This window comes from Haematobia irritans, chromosome 3 (genome assembly GCF_050003625.1).
Source record: "Haematobia irritans isolate KBUSLIRL chromosome 3, ASM5000362v1, whole genome shotgun sequence".
NCBI classification, from domain to species: Eukaryota; Metazoa; Arthropoda; class Insecta; order Diptera; family Muscidae; genus Haematobia; species Haematobia irritans.
In genome coordinates this window covers 8,359,219-8,385,455 of record NC_134399.1, presented here as the reverse complement: position 1 = coordinate 8,385,455, position 26,237 = coordinate 8,359,219, and the positions used below count along the sequence as shown (strand labels likewise).

At 28.2% G+C, this 26,237-nt stretch overlaps 2 protein-coding genes and 1 non-coding gene across 7 annotated transcripts in view; all 3 read right to left on the bottom strand.

Annotated features, from left to right (window-relative positions):
- The window catches only part of bif (protein phosphatase 1-binding protein bifocal), a 112,119-nt gene extending 100,554 nt beyond the window's left edge, over positions 1-11,565 (bottom strand). For 2 of the 4 annotated variants that reach the window (XR_012720472.1, XR_012720471.1), the window contains exon 1: positions 10,962-11,565. Coding sequence is in view for 2 of the 4 variants with exons in the window: in XM_075300279.1 (XP_075156394.1) it covers positions 10,962-11,421 (460 nt within the window). In the remaining 2 variants the exon portion in view is untranslated. The remainder of the gene's footprint in view (positions 1-10,961) is intronic. The other 2 variants (XM_075300279.1, XM_075300280.1) reach the window with 2 other exon arrangements.
- The window catches only part of RpLP2 (ribosomal protein LP2), a 507,190-nt gene extending 481,600 nt beyond the window's left edge, over positions 1-25,590 (bottom strand). Inside the window, exons 1-3 of one of the 2 annotated variants that reach the window (XM_075299098.1) lie at positions 25,432-25,590; positions 24,792-25,210; positions 23,909-24,071 (exon numbers count right to left, since the gene is read on the bottom strand). In XM_075299098.1, the coding sequence (XP_075155213.1) occupies positions 24,871-25,209 (339 nt within the window). In that variant the 5' untranslated portion in view covers position 25,210; positions 25,432-25,590 and the 3' untranslated portion in view covers positions 23,909-24,071; positions 24,792-24,870. Of the gene's footprint in view, positions 1-23,908; positions 24,072-24,791; positions 25,211-25,431 lie in introns of those variants that run through there. The other variant, XM_075299099.1, reaches the window with a different exon arrangement.
- On the bottom strand, positions 24,143-24,216 carry LOC142232462 (small nucleolar RNA Me28S-Am982). Its single transcript, XR_012721142.1, has one exon. It is a non-coding gene; the product is annotated as a small nucleolar RNA Me28S-Am982 (small nucleolar RNA).
- Positions 25,591-26,237: the final 647 nt, after the last annotated feature.

Genomic DNA, 26,237 nt, shown 5'->3' with positions numbered 1-26,237 from the left:
TTTATATACCTATGAACGCCACTTTAGTTTTTGATCGCTTTATACAGAGGACTTTAAACAGAGGATTTTGAAAAAAATTGCTATACAAATAAAATGTTGACAAAATTTTTTATACAAATAAAATTTTGACAAAATTTTTTATACAAATAATATTTTTACAAAATTTTCTATAGAAATAAAATTTTGACAAAATTTTCTATAAAATTACAAATGTTGACAAAATTTTCTATAGAATTAAAAATTTGACAAAATTTTCTATAGATATAAAATTTTGACAAAATTTTCTATAGAAATAAATGACAAAATTTTCTATAGAAATAATTTTTTGACAAAATTTTCTCTAGAAATAAAATTTTGATAAAATTTTCTATAGAAACAAAATTTTGACAATATTTTCTATAGAAATAAAATTTTGAAACAATTTTCTATCGAAATAAAAATAAAAAAAAATCTATAGAAATAAAATTTTGACAAAAAAATTTCTATAGAAATAAAATTTAAAAAAAAAATTTCTATAGAAATAAAATTTTCAAAAAAAAAATCTATAGAAATAAAATTTTCAGAAAATTTTCTATAGAAATAAAATTTTGACAAAATTTTCTATAGAAATAAAATTTTGCAAAAAAATTTTCTATAGATATAAAATTTTGAAAAAAAATTTTCTATAGATATAAAATTTTGACAAAATTTTCTATAGAAATAAAATTTTGAAAAAAATTTCTATAGAAATAAAATTTTGAAACAATTTTCTATCGAAATAAAATTAAAAAAAATCTATAGAAATAAAATTTTGACAAAAAATTTCTATAGAAATAAAATTTTGAAAAAATTTTCTATAGAAATAAAATTTTGAAAAAAATTTCTATAGAAAAAAAATTTTGAAAAAATTTTCTATAGAAATAAAATTTTGACAAAATTTTCTATAAATGATTTGTTTGTTTGATAGGTTTTTGGTAGAATTTTCACCAAATTTTGGTAAATTATTTTTGGCTCGAGTGTCAAACGTGGTCTGAGGTCCATATCTCGATGGGTTACAAACGGATATATACCCTCCTCCCCATGGTGGATGGTATATAAAAAATTAAACTGTTTTATGGGTAAAGAAAAAATCATTGGTATCAAATCATTACCATATTAACCAAATTGAGGATTTTTCAATGAATGGGGTCAACTTTGTGGAGTTGGGGTAGTTTGGGGATTTGGTTGGGAATTTTTTGAAATCTTTTCAACTTTAGCAGTTGATTTTATAATTCGAATTTCGTTTTCATTAGGGGATTTTTGGGAATGAAAACATGCTTATAGAAAATTTCTGCCAACTATATAAAATTTAAATTTTTAATATTATTACTATTGAGTACTAAGAAATTAATTAAGGCATTTTGTAGAGATGTCTTTTGTTTTCTTTTATCTTAGCAATTAAGGAAATTGAATTTTTTCACAGGTAGTCATATACCAAACACTACCCCAGATAGTTAATTGGCCTTCTATTTGTTTTGCTCGTAGTTTTTTTTTTTCTTTTTGTATTTCACGAGCTACATTTCTATCATTATTTCACCCCTCTTATAAACACGGATGCCGACAACGTGTATTGTTACTCTTATCGCGAAAAAAAAACAAAAATAAATTTTCAAAACATTTGGAAAATGTGTGATTACTTTGAGGTATGTTGACATTTATTTATTCAAGACTCTCTTTCTCTCTCTCTATTTTTTTGTGTACGATTACTTTCTATATCAATCAATATTTGAGAGTTTTATTTGTATTGCACCTGTAATACTCGGATTTTTGTTTTAGAATGAAAGAGATAAGAAAGCGAAGCAATACCTATTTTTGAAATCAATAATAATAGTACACTAATTTTATGAAAGAAAATAATAATCTTTCTCTATGTACTATGCGTATAGTATATGTAGTCAATAATAATGTAATAAAAATAATATTTAGAGATTACAAAACAAATGTAAACATATTTCTTGGCCTTTGTTTAACGAGTTTTGGTAATGATTTCGAGCCTATGATGCATTCTTTCAAAAAATTATTTAAAAAAATCGTTTTATAACTCATTCATATTAGGCTCGAAATCTATTAAAAGTTGATTTGAAATCCCTTATTTATAAGGCAAATGACAGTTGAAATCTAGTTAAAGTGGATTTTGGAAGTGTAATGTGAATGAGGTATTAGATCGAAAAATTAAACATTTAAAAATAATATGTGGCGTATATTATTTTAAGAAATTTCTGTTTTTTTATAAAATTTCCCAATTTTTTATAAATTTTACTATTGATTTAAAAAGAATGAATATGTAGCTTATATTCTAGGCCACGAAGTTGACAAAATATTAAGGAAAAATTATTGAAATACACATGTTTTTTAAAAGGAATATCTTTCAAGAATGTGAGGTATATTATTTAGATTTTTTTTAAATTTCCTAAATATTTAAAATTGTACTTTCCTTAATGAAAACCGCATTGACTTAAAAATAATGATTATAAATATTATATATATTTTTTCTATTTTTTTTTTTAGTTTTTAATCAATATTTTCATAAACTCCACACTATTTATTTCTTGTTATTTAGCATATGAAGGAGTTTAAGGAAATAAAATACAAACATGTTCGAAAAACAGTCTTCCGATTTACTATCTCTTCGACAGTGACCATTTGATAACATTAACCATCACCGACATATTTCATCTAAATATAACGAAAGAAAAACCAAACTGACGACAAAACTGCTCATATCTTTATAACTGGAATCAAGTTTCATTTATGTTACGTACATAATAATAATATTTAATTGCAAGTTTTCTTATGAAAACGACATGTGCAAGAGGGAGACCCCTATGGGCAGCGAGGGGAAGTGGCAACAACGTGTAGAAGTAAACAAACTGGATGAAAATATAAACAACTATTCAAAGTTTTCAATGCTGCAGAAAAATGCATAAATATTGGAAACTAACAATCACTATACCATAGCACAATGGGTGGTGTAATTTGGAATTTATTGGAAGCATCAACGGAGCTTAAAGTTGTCACAATTTTTAATTCTATAGAAAATTTTGTGAACATTTTTAATTCTATAGAAAATTTTGTCGAAATTTTTAATTCGATAGAAAATTTTGTCAAAATTTTTAATTCAATAGAAAATTTTGTCAAAATTTTATTTCTATAGAAATTTTTTTAAAACTTTTAATTCTATAGAAAATTTTGTGAAAATTTTATTTCTATAGAAAATTTTGTCAAAATTTTATTTCTATAAAAAACTATGTAAAAATTTTATTTTTATAAAAAAAATTGTCAGCACTTTTTTGCTATAGAAAATTTTGTCACAATTTTATTTCCTATAGAAAATTTTGTGAAAATTTTATTTCTATAGAAAATTTTGTGAAAATTTTATTTCTATAGAAAATGTTGGGAAAATTTTTAATTCTATAGAAAATTTTGTCAATTATTTCTATAGAAATTTTTTCAAAATTTTATTTCTATATATTTTGTCAAAATTTCATTTCTATAGAGAAACTTGTCAAAATTTTATTGCTCTACACAATTTTGTAAAAATTTTATTTCTATAGTAATTTTGTCAAAATTTTTATTTCTATAGAAAATTTTGTGAAAATTTTATTTCTATAGAAAATGTTTTCAACATTTTATTTCTATAGAAAATTTTGTGAAAATTTTATTTCTAAAAAAAAATTTTGTGAAAATTTTATTTCTATAAAAAAACTATGTAAAAATTTTATTTTTATAAAAAAAATTTGTCTGCATTTTTTTGCTATAGAATATTTTGTGAAAATTTTATTTCTATAGAAAATTTTGTCAATTTTATTTCTATTTTCAATTTTTTTTTTTTTTTAATTTTTTCAAAATTTTATTTCTATATATTTTGTCAATATTTCATTTCTATAGAGAAATTTGTATAATTTTCTATTGCTGTACAAAATTTTGTAAAAATTTTAATTTCTATAGAAATTTTGTCAAAATTTTTATTTCTATAAATTTTTTTTTCAAAATTTTATTTCTATATATTTTGTCAAAATTTTATTTCTATAGAGAAATTTGTCAAAATTTTATTGCTCTACAAAATTTTGTCAAAATTTTATTTCTAAAAAACATTTTGTCAAAATTTTATTTCTAAAAAAATTTTGTCAAAATTTTATTTCAATAGAAAATTTTGTCAAAATTTTATTTCTATAGAAAATTGTGTGAAAATATTTCTATAGAAAATTTTGGGAATTTTTTTAATTCTATAGAAAATTTTGCCAAAATTTTATTTCTATAGAAATTTTTTTGCAAAGTTTTATTTCTATAGAAAATTTTATCACCATTTTATTTCTATAGAAAATTTTGTCACAATTTTTAATTCAAAATTTGTAAGAGCTTTTCCTTTGCAAAATTTAATTTTCTTTTCAATAATGAAAATTTCTTGGTTGTTTTCAAATGATTGAAAGCATCAAAAAGGCTTAAAATTATTGCAAAGAAACCATTTTTGTCTCGGAACATGCAACAAAGTTTACTTGATTCCAACTCTTTTAGTCTTTAATTGTTATATTAACTTTGTGCCAGTAACTTTATTTTAATAGGGGATCAAAAATTAAAAAAATATATTACAAAAAGTTAATTTGAAGATTCAAAATTTTTAAAACGAAGCTTAGGTTAGGTACACAGCAAAAAATACTTCAGCAGTAAGAGATTAGTTGCGATTTTTGGTATACAATAAAGTAGTGCCTCCACACTGCATGAATCGGTGGCAATAACGTAAACGAGTAATCAAACTGGTTTAAGATCATTCGTTTACGTTATTGCAACCAATTCATGCAGTATAGATAATGAAAGGTAGTGCTGTTTTCCTTCACGCCAACAATGCTATACTCAAGATTATATATCACTTCTCAGCAATATTTCTATTAAAATGAGCAATTAATGTTATATCAGCGCTATGTAGAAGCTGCTCTAAATCGCCCACAAAAATTATCGATGATTCGGTTGTTTTGTAAGCAATCTTGCTGAAATAGTGCTCCACTTTTTGCTGGGTAAGGTCCCTGATTTAAAGGTTTGAAAAACAGTTAAGTTTTTAATTAAATTCAAAATATTTTTTTTCTTTATTTCCAAAAAAATTAATTAAGTGTAATGGAGAATTGCAAAGACAAATGTGGAGTATTCGAAAGTTCGATAAAATATTTCCTTAAAAAAATAAAATACATCGAAGGAATTTGGGCTTATTGTACATCTATATGCTACAGATATTTTCTTTTATCTCAAAACAAAAATATTTTCTGCTTCACAATTCAGTTATTCGTCCCATTGTGCATTATGTCAATGGTAATAGTTGTCATGCAAGAAACAAGAAAAGTGAATAAATAACAGCTCAAAGATCTATTGTAAAATAATTCAACATATCGACACACTATTATCACAGCAAAGTTTAAGATCAAAGAGTATTGAGCTGAGTTCACATGGTCTAAAATGTTGGTTTTGAATTTTTGGTTCAACATTTGCCTAGTGTAAACGCAACCTTAAAGGAAATTAATTGAGATTATTACCATATTAAAATTCATCATGGAATTTCTTTGAATGAATCAAATGATGATAATTATTTTACCTCAATGGAATGAAGATAAAATACTGTTAAAAATATTAAAGAATATCAGCTCTGTTTTTTATATTATTTTTTTTTTTATAAAAATTTTACCTCGATCTTCCTGAAAAGGAATTTCTTCTTTTCGGAAAAATCAAAATGAAGTGCGGGATGAAGTTCGAAGGAAATATCCGCTTGAAGACTCGCAATAGAGTCCACTGAGTTTATCAGGACCCATAGGGGAGCCACCGTTGTGTGCCTTGCAACTGTGAATTATTCTCTCTCAGGAATGCCGGTGAAATCTCTGAGTGTTTCAAATTGTAAGGTTGAACGCATTCCGGTCGCAGTCATATAAAGGAGGTCCCTTTTCATTGGGCTCAACATGGAATTGGGAAGCAATCAGTGAGCCTGAAATAATGGCCTGATATTATACCTAAACTACACACAAAGAAAATTTCATTCAAATTGAGCCAACGAAAAACTTTCATTGATATAACGAAACATTTTCATTAATACAATGTAAATATTCGTTAATAGTATGAAACGTTACATTGATTAACAGAAAATTCGTTATAATAACGAAAAATTTCGTTGTATCAACGAATTTGTTTCATTGCCTGGCTATTAACGACACATTTCGTTAATACAACGAAATTTTTTCTACTAGTGTAAGGCTCCAGAGGAACACCTTCAGCATCAGTCAACATTGTCGCTCCAAATTTTTCTTCAAAATACGAAATTTTATTTAACAAGATCAAAAAAATATTCATTATTTATTTGTAATATATTTTAGTTAAAAATATCTAAAAATCCAAATTAATATCAATATTTTTAAAGAAACGTCTTTGTTTTAGAATGTGAAAATATATAATACAGATGGATGGATAACTTTTCTCTGACTTCCCTTATGGCTGCACAAATACAAAATAATTTGTGTTATATTTCTGAATTGGTATCGTAATTCTTAAAAGAAAAATTCATTCAAAAATTTTGTATTCAAACAATTCGTGAAATTTGATTATTTCTATTTATTCTATGGTTTTAAATAATACTAGACCAATTTTTAATTAAAATTTTAGCTACGTGTTAACGTTCTGTACAAAACTCACGTCCAAAAGTTTCCCACATGATTGTAGTTTCTAAAAAAAGTCATGGCTTATAAAATCGAAATGATATACAAAACCAAATGATATTTCCGTTAATTATATCGGTAACTATCATAGATTGATCTAAAAATATTGGTCTTAAGTTAAGCCATGGCAACCACATGCCACTATGTTAATAATACAAAAATATATACAGTACTAGTTTGAAAAAAAAAAATAATAATAAATACAAAACTAGAATATCATTATAATTGTTTAGTGTCTTGAAATAAAATTAAATAAAAAAATCAATACAGCTGTGGTTAATCCATTCATTGTATATGTTGTAGTCGGACAAATGAGGTTTTGGCTTCCCGTTTATAGGGAGATAGATGCCGTCCCTTTTATACAAAGATACTTAGGAAAGTAACACAGCTATTGACTTCTAATGACGGTTGCCACTTGTGCCAAAAATAATCTACCAAAATTTGAAGAAAATTCTACCAAAAATCTACTAGCTTAAAAAATCGTATTTTTTATCAAAATTTTATCGTTATAGAAAATTTGGCAAAATTTTATTTCGCAACAAAATTTTGTAAAAATTTTATTTCTCTACAAAAATTTTTTATCAAAATTTTATTGTTCTAGAAAATTTGGCAAAATTTTATTTCGCAACAAAATTTTGTAAAAATTTTATTTCTCTACAAAAATTTTGTAAACATTTTATTTCTCTTCAAAATTTTGTAAAAATTTTCTCCAAATTTTATTTCTCTAGAAAATTTTGTCCAAATTTTATTTCTCTAGAAAATTTTATCAAAATTTTATTTCTACAGAAAATTTTGCCAAAATTTTATTTATGTAGAAAATTTTGCCAATATTTTATTTATATAAAAAAAAATCCCAATTTTTTTATAGGAATTTTTTTTTTAGAAAATTTTGCAAAAATTTTATTTTTATAGAAAACATTGCAAAAATTTTATTCTTATAGAAAACTTTGCAAAAATTTTACTCAGAACTCAAAATGTGTTAGGTGTTTTCGGCATTTGAAATAGAACCCCATAAATTATGAACCTTATTCAACCATACGCTTCTGAACCTATTTTCAATATACGCTCTAGCTATCATTATGACTTTCGTACCAACGTTTTTTCTTTTTCATAATATGTGACCACATTCTGTTTATTCTCTGCCAAATTGTTATCAATTTTTTTTTGTGCAATAAATATACAATACTCATTGCAAAGAGACTACTTTGACATGTTTTTATCTCAGTTGATATATACTATTTTGCTATAGGTTTCCTTTAACACATAATCATACAAAACTAAAAAAAATTGGAAACATTTCGATTAAATTGAAACAAGATAATGAAAAGCAATATAGTTAAAAAAATACAATAATAAAATTAAGAGTGGTAGTTTATGATCTTCCAATACCTTTGTATGGGGAAAGGCCATTATTTTTGCACAAAAAAATAGTGAGTAATATTCTTTGGGGAATACAAAGACCTTTTGTTCATATCTATTTTCTAAAAAAATGGTTTAGGAAAAGTAAATCCTCTTGGTCGAATAACAAAATTTTGTTGTAAAAAATTTTAACTCTATAGAAAATTTTGTCAAGATTTTATTTCTATTAAAAATGTTGTCAAAATTTTTAATTCTATAGAAAATTTTGTCAAAATTTTTAGTTCTATAGAAAATGTTGACAAAATTTTATTTTTATAGAAAATTTTATCAAAATTTTATTTTTATAGAAAATTTTGTAAAAATTTTATTTCTATTAAAAATGTTGTCAAAATTTTTAATTCTATTGAAAATTTTGCCAAAATTTTTTGTCAAATTTTGTCAAAATTTTTAATTCTATAGAAAATTTTGTCAAAATTTTTAGTTCTATAGAAAATGTTGACAAAATTTTATTTTTATAGAAAATTTTGTCAAAATTTTATTTTTATAGAAAATTTTGTCAAAATTTTATTTCTATAGAAAATTTTGTCAAAATTTTATTTCTATAGAAAATTTAATCAAAATTTTATTTCTATAGAAAATTTTGTCAAAATTTTATTTTATTCGTTTTGTTTTGTTATTGTTGGTTTTTGTTCTTTAATCATTGTTGTTGTTTTTTTGATTTCAGCCTAAGCTGAAATTAAAAAAAAACAACAAAATTTTATTTCTATAGAAAATTTTGTCAAAATTTTATTTCTATAGAAAATTTTGTCAAAATTTTTAATTCTATAGAAAATTTTGTCAAAATTTTTAATTCTATAAAAAATTTTGTCAATTTTTTTTCTATAGAAAATTTTGTCAAAATTTTTAATTCTATAGATAATTTTGTGAAATTTTTTAATTCTATAGAAAATTTTGTCAAAATTTTATTTCTAGAAAATTTATTATTTTTATTTTTAGAAAATTTTCTCAAAATGTTATTTCTATAGAAACTTTTGTGAACACTTTATTTCTATAGAAAATTTTCTAAAAATGTTATTTCATTTCATTTTCATTTCATTTCATTTTATTTAACAATACAGTAAGCCTTCGTGGCCAATAAATCGTATTGTTCTTAAAAATAGTAATACATTAATAGTAATTGTAAAGTTATCAATCCTAATGATTAATACTTAAATTACCCTACTATGCCTACCACTCCATCATCCTCACTTTGGCCAAAGTCACATAGAAAACTAATATTAATAAAGGTAAACTAACACCTACCATTGGTAAATAACAGTCAACATTAAATATATTCATTCAAACTAGTCAGTAGCAAGTTCCTAAATTGATTCTCAGGAAGCCCAAAATCCCTTACTGCTACAGGAAGATTGTTCCAAACCCTAGCAGTAGTAACAATAAACCCCCTCTCAAAAAGGGAACAATTTATTCGTGGTATAATTATCTATTGAAAATTTTGTTAAAATTTTATTTCTTTAGAAAATTTTGTCAAAATTTTACTTCTATAGGAAATTTTGTCAAAATTTTTGATTCTGTAGAAAATTTTGTCAAAATTTTTAATTTAAAATTTTGTCAATTTTTTTTTCTATAGAAAATTTTGTCAAAATTTTATTTCTATAGAAAATTTTCTAAAAATTTTATTTCTATAGAAAATTTTGTTAAAATTTTATTTCTTTAGAAAATTTTGTCAAAACTTTTAGTTCTATAGAAAATTTGTCACAATTTTATTTCTATAGAAACTTTTGTTAAAATTTTATTTCTATAGAAAATTTTGTCAAAATTTTTAATTCTATAGAAAATTTTGTCAAAATTTTTAATTTTATAGAAAGTGTTGTAAAAAATTTTAATTCTATAGAAAATTTTGTCAAAATTTCATTTCTATAAAAAACTATGTCAACATTTTATTTCTATAAAAAAAAATTTTCAACATTTTTTTCTATAGAAAATTTTGTCAAAATTTTATTTCTTTAGAGAATTTTGCCAAAATTTTTAATTCTATAGAAAATTTTGTCAAAATGTTATTTCTATAGAAATTTTTATCAAAATTTTATTTCTATAGAAAATTTTGTCAAAATTTTTTTTTCTATAGAAAAATTTGTCAAAAATTTTATTTCTACTGAAAATTGTGTGAAAATTCTGTAGAAATTTTTGTCAATTTTTTTATAGAAAATTTTGTAAAAATGTTATTTCTATAGAAAATTTTTATCAAAAATTTATTTCTATAGAATACTTTGTCAAAATTTTATTTCTATAGAAAAATTTATCAAAAATTTTATTTCTATAGAAAATTTTGTCAAAATGTTTAATTGAATAGAAAATTGAAGTACCTCTTAATTGGAAGGGAAAGTTTAGCAAATTCCATTTTTCCTGGGGAAAATAAAAATTTAAAAATAAAGCATGTTCCATTTTTAAAGTTTTTTTTTATAATTTTTACCCCTATTAATTGTTTTGTGATAGCGATGACAAAAATTGTGAGAGCTTTTCCTTTGCAAAATTTCATTTTCTTTTCAATAATGAAAATTTCTTGGTTGTTTTCAAATGATGTATATATCGATGAATATGATGGACATCTATGCCTATATGCATGTATTTGTTGGACATTATTTAACCAACAAAATGAATTGAACTATACCAACGTATGTTAGTTGAGGCAATGGTTGGTTTGTTGTGGCCAAAATGGAGAAGCAGAGTATGCGAAAAATAATGCATCTGCATAGCCGACTGAAAGGCTATGATTAGTTTTTCTTCGGTATTGGCGTTTACAACTGCGAAAACTACTGGGGAATTGTTGTGTGTGGCAGACATGTGTACACATGTTGGTGGGGTATTGCATTTTCGTTTTCGCCACTCACTTACCTGATGCAACCTGGTCAATATTGACGTTACTACCGGCTAATGAACACATTGATGTTGAAGATGTGGAATTTTTCAAGTTGGACGTTATTGATGGTGATGCTGATAGTGACGAAGAGGTCGGCGATGTAGCACTTATTGTACGTTGTACATTTTGTTTACGGCGATGTATGAGGTCACGTTTCCATTGTGGCATCTCGGGCATAAATGAGGGCGATAAACTGCTGACACTGCTTAAGGCAGGTGAAATGTTACCTAGCGCTGTTGCTGCGGTTGCATCTAAGGTCGGCGACACTAAGGAATGCTGTGACTGTGGTCCACCCAACAACGGCAATGCAGATGGACGTTCGCTTTTTGTAGATTCGTTTGCAACCGATTCGAATGTCTCCAAGAGCGGTGACATCAAAGGAGATCGTGTTGGTGGGGATTGTAAAGTATCCAAAGATAAGGGTAAAGTAGCCATATTTGACCAAATTTTCAAAGTTTTCGGTTATCAATCACAATAAAATTTATAATTTTTTTTATTTGAATAAAAAATTTCTTTAAAAAAATTTTAAATATATTTTCTGTTTCGATTGTTTTGCATTTATTTCAGCCAACAATTTTCTTCACTTCTTTCGTTGTCGAATGCTCAACGCGCACTGACTGGCATATCTGTTTAACTCAGCTTACGTCCTATGCCCCATCCGCTGTTATCGTGGCTATGGTGGTTTTGAGAAGAAAAATTGTTTAAGCTAACAACAGCACAAAAAACACTACCATGAAATTGCAGCAAGTTTTGGCTCTTGTTGGTGGCAATGTTGCCTCCACTCGTATGAGAAGATTGTTAGTTTTTCATTCATGCGAATGTACGCTTTTTTCGATTGGGGTTGGTGGATTTTTTGGTGGCAATGTTTTTTTTTGTTGTTGAATTGTGGGTCCGTCGAATGTGTCTCTTGGATTTCTACTTAGAGTACATGGAAAACTGGGAGAAAGGTTCAAAAGTTTAAGTTTTCCTTATAGTTTATATGTGTTTTTGCAGCTTTAGTGTCGTCGTTTGTTTTTTTCTTAATTGGATTTACTAGGTATTCAATTACGTCTGCTGGCAGAACATACTTTCTGTTATAGCTTAGAGGGTACTCCCGCCATTCTCATATTGATTTTCTCACAAATTCTTGTCATTTCCTAAATACTCATAGAAGAAGTTTCGTGTCGATATTACCTTCTGTTTTGTTTTATTCATATGGGGGGTGGGTGGTATTTTCATTTCATTGCATTAATTTTTAGTTTTGTTCTTCGAATCATATCAGTGGCCGACTACTTCTATATAGAAATATTTAGATTTGAAAAATTGTAGGGGTATATAACGCAGTATTAGGATTAGATCATGGAAGAGCTGGACCAACGACTTTAAACAACAAAACAAAAACAAGGTCCTGGAAGTTTTCCAATCGATATAGGAATTAAATATGTAACGCAGGTCATCGACACTTAATAAATAGAAACCTCACTCTGGACGCACCCCATCCTTGTCGCAGAGTTCCTAGATCTGGCCACCAGATGAAGTACCAAAGCATAGAACAAAATGGATGAAATTACATTAAAAACTTTTACATCAACAACAACAAATAAAAGCCTCTTCGTCAATTTAAAAAGAAATATTTGTGATATTGGTTCATATACGAGCGGAAAAGGGTTTTACAAACAAATTTATCTTTGTATGCCTATAGTATCCAAAAAATAGAAAATTTTGTCTAAATTTTTAATACTATAGAATTTTTTATTAAAATTTTTAATTCTATAGAAAATTTGTCAAGATTTTATTTCTATAGAAAATTTTGTCAAAATTTCATTTTTATAGAAAATGTTGTCAATATTTTTAAGTCTATAGAAAATCTTGTCAAAATTTTTAATTCTATAGAAAATTTTGTCAAAATTTTTAATTTTATAGAAATTTTTAAAAAAATTTTTAATTCGATAGAAAATTTTTCAAAATTTTATTTCTATAGAAAATTTTGTCAAAATTTCATTTTTATAGAAAATGTTCTCAATAGGTTTAATTCTATAGAAAATCTTGTCAAAATTTTTAATTCTTTAGAAAATTTTGTTAACATTTTTAATTCTATAGAAAATTTTTAATACTATAGAAATTTTTATTAAAATTTTTAATTCTATAGAAAATTTTTCAAAATTTTATTTCTTTAGAAAATTTTGTCAAAATTTCATTTTTATAGAAAATTTCGTCAAAATTTTTATTTCTATGGAAAATTTCGTCAAAATGCTTAATTCTATACAAAATCTTGTCAAAATTTTATTTCTATGAAAATTTTGTCAAAATTTGATGTCAAATGTCCAAAATTATTGTTGATTGGCCCATAAAGAAGAAGAAAAAAAAAGGTTTTACCAAATCATATCATTTTTTTTTTTTATGTCCACAGTATATAAGGCATAGCTCCATGAATTGACATTATACCTAAAATGGACCGAGTTTGGCCTAGGATTTTGTCGAAAATCAATTGCGACTTTTAGTTAAAAATAGTCGAACCCGACTTTTGGGAATTTTCAAAGTCTACGATATTTTTGCAAATTTACTATAATCGACATTTATCACAATGGACTGAATAGTCTAAGTGAGCCTGAATCTTAATCGGGCTGCCACTTTAACCTAACTTAACCTATAATCGACATTTGATATTGGCCAAAATCGACTTTTAACCAAAATGTTTAAAATTCGACGAAATGAAAAGGGAATTAATGATAAGGGAATTGATGCAAATATTTCTATAGTAGCTTTTAGAGTATGTATAAACAATGTAATTTATTTTAAAAGAAATTGATAAAATTACTCGCGTATAATAATAAGTACTTGGCTTTTCTAAAAATCATAATTTCCTTAAAAAGTAGGGAGGCCGATTTTTAAAATTTTCAGAATATGGCTATTTTCAAATTTTTATCAAATACAAAAACTCGAAAATCGACTTTGAAAAGAAGTTCGCAAAATCGAAAATTTTGCAAAATGTCGAAAATCGAAAAAGTCGACTTTCTGAAATTTTTAAAAGGTCGAAAATTTTTGTCATTTTAAGAGCATGGTCGCACCAAGCAAATAATTGACCAAAATTAATGTTAAATTTTTTCCTGGACAATTTTCGAAAATGCAAAGAAAAATATATCCCTATATGAATATTAGTTTCAGAGCCATCTATATGTGCAAAAGCGAGTTACGAGTGGAAACATTTTTATGCGATATGATGCTCCATACAATTTAGTATAAATTGTCAATAATAGAAGTGATACAAATATCAAGTTTTAAACGTTTGACAAAAATCTTCCCAATCGCAGTAATGAAACAGAGAGAAATGTGTCCACTCTGGCCGAATGGAAACAAAATTATATGTGAAGCAGAGATCTAGATTTATATGTAAAGCATACAGTGACGCACATAAATATTGGCACACCAAACAATTGGATTAAAAACCACATGTTAAAAGTGATATGAAGCTATTTTAAATTAAAAAAAATATATTATAATTTGGATTAGAACTGCATTAAGAATCTAGATAATTTGTTATTTTAGAAAATTTTTGTCCTTTCAATATTTAAATTAAAACCAGTAAGCAAAGTCTAAAGTCGGGCGGGGCCGACTATATTATACCCTGCACCACTTTGTAGATCTAAATTTTCGATACCATATCACGTCCGTCAAATGTGTTGGGGGCTATATATAAAGGTTTGTCCCAAATACATACATTTAAATATTACTCGATCTGGAAGAATTTGATAGACTTCTACAAAATCTATAGACTCAAAATTTAAGTCGGCTAATGCACTAGGGTGGAACACAATGTTAGTAAAAAAATATGGGAAACATTTAAATCTGAAGCAATTTTAAGGAAACTTTGCAAAAGTTTATTTATGATTTATCGCTCGATATATATGTATTAGAAGTTTAGGAAAATTAGAGTCATTTTACAACTTTGCGACTAAGCAGTGGCGATTTTACAAGGAAATTGTTGGTATTTTGACCATTTTTGTCGAAATCAGAAAAACATATATATGGGAGCTATATCTAAATCTGAACCGATTTCAACCAAATTTGGCACGCATAGCAACAATGGTAATTCTACTCTCTGTGCAAAATTTCAACTAAATCGGAGTTAAAAATTGGCCTATGTGGTCATATGAGTGTAAATCGGGCGAAAGCTATATATGGGAGATATATCTAAATCTGAACCGATTTCAACCAAATTTGGCACGCATAGCTACAATGCTAATTCTACTCCCTGTGCAAAATTTCAACTAAATCGGAGTTAAAAATTGGCCTCTGTGGTCATATGAGTGTAAATCGGGCGAAAGCTATATATGGGAGATATATCCAAATCTGAACCGATTTCAACCAAATTTGGCACGCATAGTTATAATGCTAATTCTACTCCCTGTGCAAAATTTCAACCAAATCGGAGTTAAAAATTCGCCTCTTTGGGCAAATGAGTGTAAATCGGGCAAAAGCTATATATGACAGCTATATCTAAATCTGAACCGATTTATCTGGTATTTTGCAAGTTTTTCGAGACCCATAAAATATTCGGATGTACGGAATTTGAGGAAGATCGGTTGATATACACGCCAATTATGACCAGATCGGCGAAAAATATATATGGCAGCTATATCTAAATCTGAACCGATTTTTTCCAAAATCAATAGGGATCGTCTTTGAGCCGAAACAGGACCCAATACCAAATTTTAGGACAATCGGACTAAAACTGCGAGCTGTACTTTGCACACAAAAATACATCAACAGACAGACAGACAGACAGACAGACAGACAGACGGACAGACAGACGGACAGACAGACGGACAGACAGACAGACGGACATCGCTAAATCGACTCAGAATTTAATTCTAAGCCGATCCGTATACTAAAAGGTTGGTCTATGATTACTCCTTCTTGGCGTTACATACAAATGCACAAACTTATTATACCCTGTACCACAGTAGTGGTGAAGGGTATAAAAAAAAAAAACTAAAATAGGCACATTTTTTTGAGGAACAAAAGTATTGGCACGGGTAGTTCTAAATTAGATTTTTTGGTACATTTAGTACTTTTTGGGCATTCATTTTTGTTTGATAACAGCATCAAGCAGTCTAGACAATTAATGGACTAATTTTATGTTTTATTTGTATCTATATTCCCCCATCCTTCCATCATCACTGTACCAAAATCGGTTAATAATAGTGGCCTGAAAACTGCGAACAACAAAAACATGGTCAGGCGGATGGACATCAAGGGCTAAACTAGTAGTCAAGTTCAAATGAAATGTATTATGGAATTTATATTCAATAAATAGAAGAAACAAACTGACTCAGGAGCTGGTTCTGAGTCGATCGGTATATATTTTTATGGAGCTTAAAATAAATAATTTTGGTAGGAACATTTTTTCGCAGATATTCTGACCACTATTTGGTTTAGGGTGCTGTGCCAATACTTATGGGCGGCACTATAGATCTTTTCGCCCTTTATCCGACGGTAATTTTGCAATATCCCTGGCAAATTTTGTATGGGAGTCTCAATATGTGGCCTGGAAAATTCTCCTGGAGTGATATGTAACCACATTGGCCAAATGAAAAAAAGGTGAGCATCTAAATTTGTATGTGAAATAATTTATGTGCTAAAAACGATTATTGCAAAATATGTTTAGGAATCTCAAAATATGGCCTGCAAAAATTGAGAAATGTGACCACTGTTGCCAAGTGAATAAAAATGGGCATCCAGATTCGTATGTGAAAGATATATATTTTACGCCTCTATCGCAAAAAAAAAACAAGTAAGGAAAGTCTAAAGTCGGGCGGGGCCGACTATATTATACCCTGCACCACTTTGTAGATCTAAATTTTCGATACCATATCACATCCGTCAAATGTGTTGGGGGCTATATATAAAGGTTTGTACCAAATACATACATTTAAATATCACTCGATCTGGACAGAATTTGATAGACTTTTACAAAATCTATAGACTCAAAATTTAAGTCGGCTAATGCACTAGGGTGGAACACAATATTAGTAAAAAAATATGTGAAACATTTAAATCTGAAGCAATTTTAAGGAAACTTCGCAAAAGTTTATTTATGATTTATCGCTCGATATATATGTATTAGAAGTTTAGGAAAATTAGAGTCATTTTTACAACTTTTGGACTAAGCAGTGGCGATTTTATAAGGAAAATGTTGGTATTTTGACCATTTTTGTCGAAATCTGAAAAACATATATATGGGAGCTATATCTAAATCTGAACCGATTTCAACCAAATTTGGCACGCATAGCTACAATGCTAATTCTACTCCCTGTGCAAAATTTCAACTAAATCGGAGCAAAAAATTGGCCTCTGTGGGCAAATGAGTGTAAATCGGGCGAAAGCTATATATGGGAGATATATCCAAATCTGAACCGATTTCAACCAAATTTGGCACGCATAGTTACAATGCTAATTCTACTCCCTGTGCAAAATTTCAACTAAATCGGAGTTAAAAATTGGCCTCTGTGGTCATATGAGTGTAAATCGGGCGAAAGCTATATATGGGAGATATAACTAAATCTGAACCGATTTCAACCAAATTTGGCACGCATAGTTACAATGCTAATTCTACTCCCTATGCAAAATTTCAACTAAATCGGAGCAAAAAATTGGCCTCTGTGGGCAAATGAGTGTAAATCGGGCGAAAGCTATATATGGGAGCTATATCTAAATCTGAACAGATTTGGCTGATATTTTGCAAGTTTTTCGAGACCCATAAAATATTCGGATGTACAAAATTTGAGGAAGATCGGTTAATATACACGTCAATTATGACCAGATCGGTGAAAAATATATATGGCAGCTATATCTAAATCTGAACCGATTTTTTCCAAAATCAATAGGGATCGTCTTTAAGCCGAAACAAGACCCTATACCAAATTTTAGGACAATCGGACTAAAACTGCGAGCTGTACTTTGCACACAAAAATACATCAACAGACAGACAGACACAGACGGACGGACAGACAGACAGACAGACAGACGGACATCGCTTAATCGACTCAGAATTTAATTCTAAGCCGATCCGTATACTAAAAGGTTGGTCTATGATTACTCCTTCTTGGCGTTACATACAAATGCACAAACTTATTATACCCTGTACCACAGTAGTGGTGAAGGGTATAAACATATAAAAATAAATAATTACAATTCTAATCTAATCCCGATTAATATAGAAGATGTTTAAATTATTATTATAATAATTTTTACTAATCTGTTCTTTTTATCTATATTATAAAATATTTCTCTAGTTTTATTGTAATTTACGTTAAATAGATGGCTAATTTTCTTCAAATTACAAAATAAAAGGCACTGCTCCTCGAGAGAAATGTGACCACTGTTGCCAAATGTATAAAAATGGGCATCCAGATTCATATGTGAAAGATATATGTTTTACGCCTCTATCGCAAAAAAAACATATTCGTATATGACGCCTTTTTCACATGTAGGTGGCTCTGAAATGAATATTCATATACTGACTAATTTGTGTGTGTACTAATTTATATGAAGAATTTGTATATATTTAATGATTTCCCATAAAAAATAGATAACTTAATAATAATTAAAAAAAAAAACAAACAAAAATAAATAATTTTGTCAAAATTCCATTTTTATAGAAAATTTCGTCAAAATTTTTATTTCTATGGAAAATTTTGTCAAAATTTTTAATTTTGTAGAAAATCTTGTCAAAATTTTATTTCTATGAAAATTTTGTCAAAATTTGATGTCAAATGTCCAAAATTATTGATGATTGGCCCATAAAGAAGAAGAAAAAAAGGTTTTACCAAATCATATTATTTTTTTTATGTCCACAGTATATAAGGCATAGCTCCATAAATTGACATTATACCTAAAATGGACCGAGTTTGGCCTAGGATTTTGACGAAAATCAATTGCGACTTTTAGTCAAAAATAGTCGAACCCGACTTCAAACAAAAATAAATAATTATAATAATTATAATCTAATCCCGATTAATATAGAAGATGATTAAATTAATATTATAACTAGTTACTAAGTTGTTATTTTTATCTATATTATAAAATATTTCTTTAGTATAATTGTAATTTAAGTTAAATAGATGGCCAATTAATAAAAACTAGTTATTTCCCATTACATTTTTCAAAATATATGGAAAAAAATTATTTAAATAAAAGATAAATTTCCAAATAAATAAAAATAACAAATAAAAAGCGAAAAAAATCGTAAATAATTAGTTTTTGTAAACAAAAATGGCTATTAAAATAGAATCTATAAAAAATTCGATGAAGATTCATATTTAAAACATAAATGGAAGATCACACTAAAAACATATGAGCAAATGAACTCGGAATGAGATTATGAATCTATCGTTATACAGTATGTCAAGAAAGTGTTTTGACAATACGATAAAAATTATGTTTTGTTCCAAAATTAAATATAATTTAATTTTAAAAAATATTTTATTATGTATTTTGCAAACGATACATATTTTATTTTTCTCAAAACGAATTAACAACTCGATTTTTACTTCAATTATTTCTGGAATTTGAAATATTTGGCAATGTCAAAAGACTTTCTTGACATACTGTACGTGATTATGTATTTAAAATGATATTTCGGTATTTAGAACAACCAATCTCACTTTGCCATACAATAAACGTATTAAGAGTTAATTTTCAATGTAATATACCTTTTATAATATGCAATACATTATTTTCTCATATATTTAAGGATGGGCCCTTTCAAACCCAAACATACTATGCTATCGTAAGAAAAGGACTATCACAAAAAAACTTCCCTAGGACTAAAAAATATTCGTTTAAATATAGTATATAGAATCAATTACAGAGTTATAATAAACATTCACATTCATATTAGCGCTTTAATTTGCCTAGAACATTTCATAAATAATAGACTTATCACTATTTAATCTAAAGGATATACACCTCAAAATAAAAAAGGAGAGAAAAACCAAAACATACATACAAGGTTGGGTTGGGGTTGGGGTTGTTAGCTGATGTCTGGAAGAACGATGCTGGGCGGCGTCACTGCGCTTATCATTCAGGCGGCATAAATATTTTATGAAAAGTGGGAGGATTTTAAATTTGTATGCCTACAGCAATTAGGAATGACAAGTACGGTTGCTAAGTTACTTATTTTAGTTTAATTTAAATATTATCTCGTTCAGTTCAGTCCACTTCCGTTTGGGCAATATGAATCAAGGAAAGCGACACTTTTTTTAACCACGCTAAAACCGTGGAAAATCTTCTTTTTAGTCAAATGAATAATAAATTAACTCCACCTTCCAATGTCTGGATATTGTACTTGTGTTATTTTTCACTTTTCGAGACAATGCGAATTATATTAAAAACAATTCTTGCGTTCGTTAATTTTTTTTTTTTTTTTTACTTTATCACTTTTTAATATTTATGTCAGTTTTTTTATTACATTTCCATTTTATTTTAGCAAAAGAAATTTCCACAGTATCTATAATCTCAAAACCCAAACAAAACTTTGTTGTGTATTAGTTAGTGATGGGGGAAATTTTCCGACTAGTTCGATAAACGATATCGCTTGTTATCGTCTTTATAAAAAGCGATAAATTTCTCTACAGATAAATTATCGTCATAGAACAGAATGAAGCGGCTCAAAGTCCGGTAAGTGAAAATGTTGTTTTAACGCCGATAATGCAGCAGTTCATGTATTTATTTATTAAGCTTGGTATTTAGCTCTTAAGGGCACCTTATACGGTCGGATAAACTCTGCGACACAACACGTTGCGGCGACAAATCCGCTAATATAAGGCCATGTTCGCGTGTTGCGCGGACGTGTTGCCATAAAATCAAAACAACTTTGATTTTTCTGGTTAGGAGGCACAAATCTTCGCGTGTAAGGGCATGTTCGCCAAACATTAGAAAAAGCAAATTTATTTTCATAATTAAAACAAGCATTTCTGTAATGAAATTAATGACGGATCGCTAATTCAGCTTGGAATTTTTATTATTTCTTCCATTTTTTTTATTAAAAAATGGCTTTACACCTAACTTTTCGTCCATCTTCATTGTTTGTGTTTATGCTTCTTCTTATTTCTTCATGTTGTTATTATAATTGTTCGTGAAATGTGAGGGTAAAACTTGAACGAACACACAACAAATAGGCGAACCTCTGTCGTAGTATTTATCCGACCGTCTAAGGTCCGCTTAAAACTTGAACGAACACACAACAAATTGGCGAACCCTGTCGTAGTGTTTATCCGACCGTCCAAGGTCCGCTTTACGAACATGTCTGTTGCATGTCGATAAAGCAGTTTTATTTTATTCAAAAATTCTGTATAAAGCCAATAGAGGCCCATAAAAATGTATTAACATGAATACAAAACTATCTATGTAATGTAAATAAATTAAAGTCTGTAAACTAAATGAAGAAGAGAATAGATTTAATTGGCTTTCCAGCCGAAAGAGTAGAAGTGATTATGTAAATAGCAATGAAGTAGAAGTTTTCTTTTGTATTTCTTATGGAAGAAAATCTGCCGAAAATGTCTGCATGTATAACGAAATGGAAATTTCGTTATACATGCATACCAGTAGAAAAAGTTAGTAGTCGATAACAACACTTCATCATATTTTTGGTGAAGGTGCATAATTACCAATGAATTTCTTATGGGTAGTAAAAATATCGATAGAGCCAGGGGTTTTGCGCTATAAGCTGAGTACTATGTTCAGTTTTCAAGCTGAAAACCAGCTAATATTCACGGTTATTTTTTTTTAATTAATTAATAGAGAAATATAAAATTATTTGCAATCAATTCCTTGGATCTTTTCCTTCCATTATTTGGTAAGACTTGATCAAAATATAATCGTCTTCATACATATTTTTGTACTTTAGTTTAGTGTTTTGGTGAAAAACCCGAACATAGTACTCACCTATACATACGAAATGAATAGATATTTATTTAGGAAATTTTTGAATTGTTCATATATAGATCTTCAAACTAAATTATCGAATTATTTATATTTCCCCTAAAGTCCAGTATTCAATTCTTGCGAAAATTCCTGTATTATTGGCATGAAACAGGAAGAGCTGCATACCGGACCTAAAAGCCAACAATACAGTTTAACCATGGAAGCAAAATCTAAACAATCGATAACAACGGAATTTTGGTTAGCAAATATAGCAATGTAATACCTATGGGCAGCGAAAATTTCGTTAGATGCAATAAGTTTCCACATGGAGCAAAATGAAAATAATCGATGACAACGTTGCCAAATATATAACAATGAATTTATTTATTCATTTATTTAATCAACCAACGCCCTATAGGACATGTTGATAGGTAGAGGAAATTGTCTGTGTATCTTCCGAAAATTCCTTTTGCATGACAAATACTATAGCTTTGCTGTGTATTTCTTATGGGCAAAATGTATACAAACGATAACAATGCCCCTCAGAATTTTCGTTTGCAAATATAGCAATACATTCCTTGTGGGAAATTTCGTTCTACGAAAAACAAGAATATTCAATTCGAAAACTATGCCCAACCCAACCAGTTAATACAAAAGAAATAAGTATTTGTTAAATAAAAAATGTTTTATTACTTAAATTTATATCATAAGGCAAACTTTTTTTTACCATAGCCACATTTAACCATCTGTAACAGATTTCTTCTTTGAACTATGAAATTACTAGCAACTCTCTCCGATGTACTGAAATTTTTACTTTTAAATCGAAGAATTGATTCGACAATCATAAAAATAATGAATAATAAATAAAAAAAAGATCCTTTGAATTATTCCGAAAATTCAAAATATGAATATCCAATATTCCTATATATTCCAAAAAAGTCGCAAAGTCACAAACAAAAATTAGCTGACCTGTAAAAAAAAAGTAAAATATAAAATCAAATTAGTTTCATATTGAATTTTTGATTAAATAAATTTTGCATTTGCATTTTGTAATCAGTTAAAGAGTAACATCAAAGTTATCAGTCGAAAGATGGTATAGGTAAATTGATCATCAGATAATAGTAGCTAAAGGCGGTCGTTCGTTTTGAAAATCTTTTTTTTCGGTATTACTTTTTCTAAAAATGTTCCATAATTGTAAAGTAAATCTTATAATTATGGTAAATCTTAACAAAATAATAAAATAGAAATTGCACATCAATTGAGGCAATTTATCTATCTGCTTTATATCGAACTATTTTATTTATTTATTCCATTAATAAAGTACAAGTTAATCAACTTACCTTAAGCGATTTTAAGTGGGTTTATTATCTCAATTTTCCCAAATATATCTGAAACTAATAAAATAGATATACATTAATTTTGAGCATTGTTAAATGGCCTTAAAGTTGACGATAATTTTAATCAGTAAAAAAATTAGCATCAACTTTGTGATCAGGCGAAAGATGGTAAAGGTAATATCATCACAATAAAAGAATTATTAAATTCAGGGAAATAAACTCACCTTTTAGAATAGAGAAAAATGTTTCCAGCGTCTCCTTAGGCACCGTCAAGTATTCAACGCCATTCAAGCCAAAGAAATATAAAATTACCTACAACCTAAGATAAAAATTGGTCGTGTATTTCTTATTAGAATTATACGCCGTTTTTTAGGTTTACAGGGAACTTTGGGTATACAAAAGAGGATATATGGGAAACATGAATCTCGTTAAATAGAAAAGTTGTTTTCGTAATGAACTCTATAGCATTGGATTTTATACCTATATTTTAAATACTATTGTTCCATAATAACTATTGTTTTTTTAAGTATTTGTTTTTTCCCACATTGCAAGGCAAATACTTTTCTCGCTTTTTCTAATTCGAATACTCCTCCTTTGTTGTTTTAAGTATTCGTTATACCCAAAGTTCCTTGTCCACCACCCCAATAATAAAAGCTGGCCCTTTGTAATTAAAAAAACTGTTTTTGTTTTTCTTTAACGTGTAAAAACTTGTAAAAGTTTTATTTCACAGAAATAAAAACCTTAGTCTTTGTACTGGTTTAAAGTCAAATTAAGATTCATTTTTTAAACCGGCTGTATTATGAAGGCTTTAAAGAGTAAACGGCGTTTTGTTGGTTAAAAAAGCTGAAAAGAAAAGGAAATTTTTATATTTAAAACAAAGTTTTTGAAATATTAAATATGAAAATTATAGATAAACTGTCAGTTAAACTTATATATCATCAACAATTTTTCAGTCGAAAGATGGTGTAAGTTTTAATCATCATTGAGTTTCAAAAGCAATACACGAATGGCTATTTATGCAAGCGAAAGATCTTATCGGAAAAAAGTCTAATGTCGATAAGACAATTTTATCATGTGTTTGTTAGATCCATAGAATGTGTAGAGTCGTTAACTACACCCCTTTAAAGCCCGACATGCAGCTTTTGCGAAAATTCTTGTTGTATGTCGTTAAGGCAGTGTTGCCGCGGTATGTACCTCTAGCGAAAATTTCTTTTGCATGCCAATAACACAGTTTTGCCATGCATTTCTTATGTGGGCAAAATGTAAACAATCGATAACAACACCTCACAAAATTCTCTTTATCAAATATAGCAATGCGGTAATTTCGTTAAGAGGTCCATACCGGCCTTATGGGAAAAATGTAAACAATCGATAACATCGTCGTAACGAAAATTTCGTTAGTGTCTACCAACTTTATCAAGGGTAGCAACAATTTCCAAGCATTTTTAGGTTGGGAATAGCAACTTATATTACTGGTTGCCAGAATTTTGCAAATCCTACAAAATGTCATTGTACACATCAAATGACGAATTCTATTTCCTTCCATGCACCATAACGACTTACCTCGACAAGTTTTTTCACGTTAATGACCACATTGAGAGTTGTTGTTGTTGCTTTGCTGTTATGATTGACTATTCCGAATTTAATCGAAAAGAGCGAAGCCCATATCATCATCTTCTTCGGATTCAGATTCGACCTTCTTTTCTTCTTTCTTGGCTTCTTCCTTCTTGCCACCGGCATCACCACCAGCAGCAGCAGGGGCAGCAGCGGCACCACCACCAACAGGCATGGAAGACAATTTCTCGCGACCGGAAGCGATCAATTCTTCAATGGATTTGCCATTCAATTCCTTAACAACTTTGGTCAAACGTTCACCGTCAGCCTCAATACCAACAGAGCTGAGGATCTTTTCGATATCAGCATTTTTGGGGTTTTCCAAACCGCCGAGAACAGCCAACATATATGCAGCCACGTAACGCATTCTACAATAAAATAAATAACAATAGAAAATCACATCAATATTTGTATGACTATTGAAAATATAAAAAGACTCATAACAAAACAGACGACACTCCACACAATCAAGGAATTTCAATCTTTCAAAATCACTTCAATCATTCACATAATCTTTGATATTTCTAGTTAATTTTGTTTGCAGTGCATTTATTTTGTTATTTGCAATAATTTCACAATATTTACATACTTTTAAGCCTTTGTTATTGACACGAAACGTGTACAGCACAAGAAAAAACAACTTTCGTTTAAAAACTTTAGAACGAAAAGAAATTGCCTAGCTAGATGACATTTGGAGGTAAGTTCCGGTTTTTGACATATGCCGCTGAACAGTAACTGAACAAATGCAGCCAACTTCATTACTTTTTGAATGGTTGTACTACAACGTACTTACTGTGTAACCTAAGTAAAGGTGCGTTTTAACTTTGAGTTTCTACTACGTTCTCACTATATTCGAAATATTCTTTTTTACATTTGAAAAATGTCAAAAAGCGGAAAAAGCGAGATTTCGAGTATAGTTTCAACGTAGTATTATCCACTAATGCCCCTATAAGTTTATCCAGACCAAATGTCTGTGTTTGTACAGAATTTTAATTTGAATTTGACGGCACTACTGAGAATCCCCATCACGTCGAAAACAATCGTATACGACATCAAAAATTCGTCGGAAAGGCGCCGTCACTACTGAGAAGTTGTACCACGCCAAGTTACTACAATTAAACATTTATAAATTCTTATAAATATAATATTTTTCCATTTATTTCATCACATTTAACATAACATTTTTCATTAATAAAAGAACAATGCTTTGCACGTAGAAAGTTACATGTTGCATCATCTATCAGCCGTTTGTTTATTCTCGATGGAGGAAGCGTGTCTGGAAAAATATCTGAAAAAACAATCACTTCATTCCATTTGGAAAGTCGAAAATTGTTCGCCGTATACCCTTCACAATTTTAAGCGTAATAACTATGTTTTCAGCACTTTATTTTCGTT